We start from the raw sequence: 7,955 nt of genomic DNA, 5'->3' as shown, positions 1-7,955 counted from the left end.
GAAGAGGAAATGCCCTTGAAATGGGTCAACAACAAGACAACGACCCCAAACACACCAGTAAAGGAGTAATATTTTGGTTCCAGACCAACAAGATTGGTGTTATGGAGTGGCCGCCCAATCCCTGGACCTTAATCCAATAAAAAACTTGTGAAGTGATATAAAATATTCTGTTACTGAGGCAAAACGAAGAAATGCAGAAGAATTGTGGAATGTAACAGGTTCCAGAAGTCAGTGGACTCCATGTAACACAGATGTGCAGCAGTTCTCAGAAACAGTAATTATACAACTAAATATTAGTTAAAGGAAAGCAAAAGCTTGAAAATATTTTCAGTTTATCTGGCAAATGTGTAAGGTCACTTTCCATTCCATTGCTTTTAGTTTTGCACAGTAAGACAGTTACAGAATAACACACTTTTTTGCAAACAAAACAAGATACGACTTCTAGCAAGGATATTTTATTTACAAGGCAACTATAAACACAAAGTCATCTAACATTTCCCATCATTGATGGGACGTAAGCAGTAAATAGAGTCTTCGTGCATTAAAGCTGGGATATTACTGGATATCCTCATCATCAAACAGATCTTCAAAATCTGAAAGAAAGGGCATCATAACAATTGTTTTGGTTGTTCTGTTTGCACATATTGGCATAATATTACCCTGGCCTTGCAACTGTAATCTCACCATTGAAGAAATCTGCATGCACCGCCTTTTCATTTGCTGCTAAATCCATCAAAAGTCCAGAACTTCCACCTGCCTATAAGGTAAATGAAACAGAGACAACTGAACTGTACTGAACATAATGTGCAGCAACTACCAAAGATGGGTTCTTTCTTTTAAAGGGCATTTAAAGGCAAAAAAAATAAAATCCCATTTTTACTTTCTTTAATGAAAAAGAAACCTATCTCCAATATACTTTAATTAAAAAAGGTGTACCGTTTTTATAAGAAACCTGACTGTATGCAGTGAAATTCTCCCTTCATTAACTGCTGTGGATAGGAATTGTCAGATGGTCCCTAACTGCTGAGCAGGGAAACAATCATACTTATGAACAGCAGGGGGAGCCCCCGCCTTACTTCCCAGCCATGCAGAACTCAAGCAGCTTTGTTTATGACGATGCCTAAGCAGCCCAGACCACACTGAGCATGTGCACAGTCTTAGTCTTGCAAAGATGTTTAACAAAGTTACAAGATGGTGACCCCCTGTAGCCAACTTTGAAAGCATAAATTATTTGTTTGATTAGGCTTGGGGTGCAGTAAGTTCATGTTTATATTTAGTATACAAAATACAGCATTTCTAGCCTTATTCTACTTTACATGACCTTTAAAGGGGTTGTCCACCTTTAAGTTAGTATTTAGTATGTGATAGAATGACCTATTCCAAGCAACTCTGAAATTGGTTTTCATTAGGGATGCACCGAATCCAATATTTTGGAATTCTTCGCGAAAGATTTGACCAGAATACCAAACCTTAATTGGCATATGCAAATTATGGGTTGGAAGGGGAAAACATTTTTTATTTCTTTGTTTTGTGACAAAAAAAAAATCCATCCTCACCCCTAATATGTATATGTAAATTAGGATTCGGATTGGCAGGCCAGAAGGATTTAGCTGAATCCGAATCGTGGATTCTGTGCATCCCTAGTTTTCATTTTTATTTTTAATAGTTTTTTTTTTTTTTAATTATTTGATTTCTTTTTCTACATCTTTCCAGCTTTCATGTTGGGGTCACCGACCACTGCAATCAAAAAACTATTGCTCTGTGAGCATACGATATTATTGTTACTTTGTATTGCCTATTTTACTATATAAGCTCAGTGTCTCATTCAAACCACTGCTTGGTTGCTAATGTAAACAAGATCCTAGCAACCAGACAGCTGCTAAAAATCCAAATTGGAGTGCTGCTGAACAAAATGCTAAACAATGCAAAATCCATAAAAAAAATCAGTTGCAAATGGTCTCAGAATATCAATATGTACATACATGATAGTTCATTTATGGCCAAACAACCCCTATAAAGGGGCTGTCCACCGATGAGTTAACTTTTAGTATGATGTTGAGTGCTATTCTGAGACTATTTGCAATTGGCTTTCATTTTATATTATTTGTGGTTATTTAGCTTTTTATTCAGCAGCTCTTCAGTTTTCAATTTCAGCAATCTGGTTGCTAGGGTCCAAGTTACCCTAGCAACCATGCATCGAGACTGGAATAGGAGAGGCCTGAATAGAAAGACGAGGAATAAAAAGTGCTAATAACAATACATTTTAGCCTTACAGATAGGGTTGCCACCTTTTCTGGAAAAAAATACTGGCCTTCCTATATATTTATATTTTTTCCCTATTAAAAACATTGGGATCAGCCATAATTTTTGGCAGCCAGGCCAGTAAAATACCCGCCAGATGGCAACCCTACTTAGAGAGCATTTACCTTTTAGATGGGGTCAGTTACCCCCGTTTGAAATCTGGAAAGCGCCAGAAGAAGGCGGAAAATAATAAAAAAAAAAAAAAAATGAAAAATAAATAATGAAGACCAACTAAAAATCTGTTTAGAATTAGCCATTCTACAAGTTAAAGGGATACTGTCATGAAAATTTTTTTTTTCAAAATGAATCAGTTAATAGTGCTGCTCCAACAGAATTCTGCACTGAAATCCATTTCTCAAAAGAGCAAACACATTTTTCATATTCAATTTCGAAATCTGACATGGGGCTAGAAATTTTGTCAATTTCCCAGCTGCCCCAAGTCATGTGACTTGTGCTCTGATAAACTTCAATCACTCTTTACTGCTGTACTGCAAGTTGGAGTGATATCACCCCATCCCCCTGCAGTTACAATGGGAAGGTAACCAGATAACAGCTCCCTAACACAAGATAACAGCTGCCTGGTAGATCTTAGAACAACACTCAATTGTAAAAACCCATGTCTCACCATGACACATTCAGTTACATTGAGGAGGAAAAACAGCAGCCTGCCAGAAAGCATTTCTCTCCTAAAGTGCAGGCACAAGTCACATGACCAGGGGCAGCTGGGAAATTGACAATATGTCTAGCCCCATGTCAGATTTAAAAAATTAATATAAAAGCCAGAGGGTGAGCAGAGACTGTGAGAGCTGATTTGTGGCCATAGGTTCATGGGAACATACTTCTATGCAGTTGGTCAGTTTGCAATACAGGGGGGGGGAGACATTGCTAGGGCCAGAGTCAACATCAGTGGCAATTAAATAAATGTAGTTACTCACTATAGGAGTTCTTTACCGCAATTAATGAGATTATTATAGCTTGCACACTCACTTTGCACTTCAAAAAGAAAATACATACGTGCATCCCTATCTATGGCCTCACACAAGCTAATCCTCTGTGCGATTTCAAGACTACCAGCAGCCCTAGAGCTGTAGTAGTAGTAGTAGTAGTAGTAGTAGTAGTAGTAGTAGTAATAATAATAATCGCGCCTCCTTCACCTCATCTAGATCCACATAAGGACCAGCTCCCTCTGGGAACATCTCGTCCACTGCCGGCTTCATTTCAACACTTCCGTCTTAGAGCAAACAACGCACTCACAACAGAGCAAGTACAGCGGACAGACGCCTCCTCACGCTGCGTCACTGACCCGAGCTGGTGTAGGAAGCGCAACGCGGAAGTGACGTCACGATCCCTAAGCGTATTGAGCTGGCGCTACGGAACACATTTTAGGACATTGTCAGGGCGCGCATTCCATGCAGGACGATTTCCCCTTACGATGTCCCAAAACGCGTTCCGTATAGCGAGTGAATGAGGCAAGTGGTTTGGTGGAGGAACATAGAATTGCAGCGCACACAGATTGTGTTTATGGTGTTTCTTGATAGAATATAATAAAACAACAGGAGTATCCTACTAGACTGTAAAACTGAAGAGGTGCACCTTGTCTTCTAATGTCTCTCCCTACACAGGAGCCTTAAAAACAATTCCAGTTTATGTTAACATTATAAGGGGCATATTTATCAAGGGTCGAGGTGAATTTTCGAATTTAAAAAATTCAAATTTCGAGATATTTTTGTGTACCTCGATTTTGAATTTGTAAAAGATTCAGATATCGAAATTTATAATGTACTGTCTCTTTAAAAATTTGACTTCGTCGATTTGCCTTTTAAAACCTGCCGAATTGCTGTTTTAGCCTATGGGGGACCTCCTAGAAAAATCTGTTTTTTGGGGGGAAAACTTCGAATCAAATTCAATCGAATGCGATATTACTTCGATTCGTATTCGGCCGAATACAAACCTATTCGACACAAAAAAACCTTTTGACTTAATTTTGGTTGGTCTTTTTGCATTCAAATTTCGGCGTGTTTTCCATTCGAAATTCAACCCTTGATAAATCTGCCCCTAAATAAACCCAATGGTACAGTTTTGCCTTTAATATGGACATTAAGGGGCAGATTTATCAAGGGTCGAAGTGAATTCGAGGGAATTTTCGAAGTAAAAAAAATTTGAAGTAATTTTTTGGATACTTCAACCATTGAATAGGATACTACGACTTCCAATTTACTTCGACTTCGATTCGAAGTAAAAATCGTTCGACTATGCGACCATTTCATAATCGAAGTACTGTCTCTTTAAAAAAACTAACACCAGTAACATCCCGGAAGTATCCATCATAACTAACAATTCCACTATCACCCCCTCTCCCCAGGCCTTGGATTATCCTAGATTCTGCCCTGTCATTCACTCCCCATATCCAGTCACTTATTAAATCATAAATAGGGGGGTTGTGGGTGCACACCTGAGGCCAATTTCAAAATGTTTAGAGCCCTGTCTTAATGATTCAAGTAAATATGCAAGTGCATGTAATTTTGAAACAGGGTTTTTTTGTTACAAAGTTATGATCATAATATTGATAAGCCACCATACCACGTCAAGGTAAAACCCCACATGGTGGTCCCTAACTTATTTACCTCTAATCATAGTAAAAGAGGAATTTTACCTCTCTGTTTAGTAACAATTCTTTATGTAAACATTATGTAAACTTCTCCTGTGCCTTGGTTTCAAACTTTGTGCTAAATCCTCCCCCGCCAACTGCTGAGCGGCTTTGAAGAGGGAGAGACTGCCTAAGCCCTAAACCAACGCCCATTTTAGAAAAAAAGAAGTAAAGTGGTGTAATTAAAAACAAAGTGGAGTGGAGTGATATGTGCAGTTGCACAATAGTGTGTATGGTGGTGGAAAGTGTGTGGGCTCTAAACGTTTTGAAATTGGCCTCAGGTGTGCACCCACAACCCCCCTATTTTTAGCTTTGGCTAAGCTCATGTGGTTGTTGCACCCTCATACCCACCCCTTTATACTTTTGGTGGTCCTTTTCACTTTTTGAAAGTGCCTTGGTTTGTGCAGTCTCTCTCTCTTAAAAGCCATAAATGCTAGCAGCATGGGAGGATCTAGCCGTGAAAAAACTAATGTCCCATTAGACACTTTTCCACGCACACACACATTACACTTATTGCGTTCTTCATTTAGTTTTCCTTTATACAATTTCATTCTATGCATACATTCATACACATCCCCAAATACACACACACTTTCCACCACCATATACATTTCACATATACATGTATACACACTATTGTGCAACTGCACATATTACTCCACTTTGTTTTTAATCACACCACTTTACTTCTTTTTTCAAAATGGGCGTTGGTTTAGGCAGTCTCTCCCTCTTAAAAGCCGCTCAGCAGTTGGCGGGGGAGTATTTGAAACCAGTTTGAAACCAAGGCACAGGAGATGTTTACATAAAGAATTGTTACTAAACAGAGAGGTAAAATTCCTTTTTTACTATGATTAGAGGTAAATAAATTAGGGACCGCCATGTGACGTGGTATGGTGGCTTATCAATATTATGATCATAACTTTGTAACAAAAAAACCCTGTTTCAAAATTACATGCACTTGCATATTTACTTAAATCATTAAGACAGGGCTCCAAACGCTTTGAAATTGGCCTCAGGTGTGCACCCACAACCCCCCTATTTTTGTACTTATTAAATCATGTCACTTCCACCTAAGGAACATATCCAAAATACGATCATTTATCACCCAAGACGCTGCCAAAATTCTTATTCACTCACATGTCATATCACGTCTAGACTACTGTAACTCTCTTTTAATTGGCCTCCCCCTCCAGAGACTGTCACCTCTCCAGTCCATAATGAACACTGCTGCGAGGCTCATACACCTCAGCAACCGCTCCTCCTCTGCCTCGCCATTCTGTAAATCCCTGCACTGGCTTCCGTTACCTTTCAGAATCAAATTCAAATTATTGACTTTCAAAGCACTTCATAACTCTGCCAACACCATACATCTCTGAACTCATCCCTATATACTCACACAACCGCTTTCTACGCTCCTCTACTGACCTGCTACTCAACTCTTCTCTCATTACCTCCTCACATGCTCGCATTCAAGACTTTGCAAGGGCTGCACCCCTCCTCTGGAACTCTCTCCCACGCTCTGTCTGACTTTCTCCCAACCTTTCTGCTTTCAAGAAATCTCTTAACTACCAAACGCAACACCACATACAGTACCACATTTCTCACCCACTTAATTCGATCTTGCCCACTCCCACACCTGATGTATTACTCCCTTCCCTTTAGACTGTATGCCTATGCATAGGGCCTTCCTCACCTTTTGTACCGGTATTTCTCTGTGATGTATGTAACTCCATATGTTCTGTGTATATAATTCATGTGATTTAGTTGTATAATCACATTTTCTTTACAGTGCTACGCAATATGTTGGCGCTATATAAATACATGTTAATAATAATAATAACTTCGACTTAAATACTTCGCCAACTTAAACCTGTCAAAGTGCTATGTTAGCCTATTGGGACTTTCCAGAGCATATTTCTAAGTTTTTTGTATTCGAAGGAAAATCGTACGATAAAATCGTTCGAATCGTTCGATTCTAAGTACAATCGGAGTACGATCGTACTACGATAAAACTTGTTTATATAAACTATTGTAGTTGTTACAGTGGAGCACAGCAGTACAGTATATTTTCATTACTTTAAAATACTTACATTTTTTTGGTGTTACTGTTCCTTTAACAGCATAGACAGGCCTGTAGGAGTACATATAATAGTTAACAGGGATATCTGAGAATAAATACTCCAATAGATAAAAGTCTAAGTCCCTTTGTAAAATGTATAATGAAGCAATAGAATTCTTAATGAATCAGATGAAAATTAAGCGTAGGACTGGCCAGATATGGGATGACTTTGACGTAGTTGGCCAGCTTAAATATATTGCAATATATGGACAAACAATCCCTGTTTTGTTTAAAGGGTAAGGCATTTTTCAGTAGCAGTATGCACAAAATGTCTCTGTCTTAAATATATTGATAATGGGTTGAGTGCAGAGGACTCTTGTATTTGACTATATGTATTTTGTGGTCACAGCCTCATTGCACCCCCGCCTAATGGTTTTAAAAATTAGTGGTGAGCACAACTTTCCCTTGTTTGTAAAAGTCTAAGAATGTATAGAATTATATTAAATAATAGAAATACTCTGTAAATCATAGCGTGTATATATCAATGACCCTCAGAAGGTTTAGCTCTATAATACAATCATGGGATCCGTTATCTGGAAACCCATTATCCAGAAAACTCCGAATTACGGAAATGCCATGTCCCATCGACTCCATTTTATTTTAAATTTTTTACAATGATTTCCTTTTTCTCTGTAATAAAACAGTATCTTGTACTTGATCCAAACTAAGATATAATTAATCCTTATTGGAAGCAGAGCCAGCCTCTTGGGTTTATATAATGTTTAAATGATTTTATAGTAGACTTTAAGTATGAAGATCCAACTTACAGGAAAGATCCATTATCCGGCAAACCCCAGGTCCCGAGCATTCTGCATAACAGGTCCCACACCTGTATAATCATATCTTTTATACTGTTACCAGATGATGGAGTCAGTTCCACAAAACACT

General features: G+C 38.4%; 1 protein-coding gene across 1 annotated transcript; it reads right to left on the bottom strand.

The window, feature by feature from the left end:
* Window positions 1-439: 439 nt before the first annotated feature.
* On the bottom strand, window positions 440-3,610 carry cops9.S (COP9 signalosome subunit 9 S homeolog). The gene is given in 3 exon segments (NM_001171784.1): window positions 440-593; window positions 685-757; window positions 3,456-3,610. Coding segments are annotated over 3 exon segments (174 nt in total). The 5' UTR covers window positions 3,519-3,610; the 3' UTR covers window positions 440-555.
* Window positions 3,611-7,955: the final 4,345 nt, after the last annotated feature.

This window comes from Xenopus laevis, chromosome 5S, assembly GCF_017654675.1.
Source record: "Xenopus laevis strain J_2021 chromosome 5S, Xenopus_laevis_v10.1, whole genome shotgun sequence".
NCBI classification, from domain to species: Eukaryota; Metazoa; Chordata; class Amphibia; order Anura; family Pipidae; genus Xenopus; species Xenopus laevis.
The sequence above is the reverse complement of the archived record's forward strand: the minus strand, read 5'-3'. Positions and strand labels throughout refer to the sequence as shown.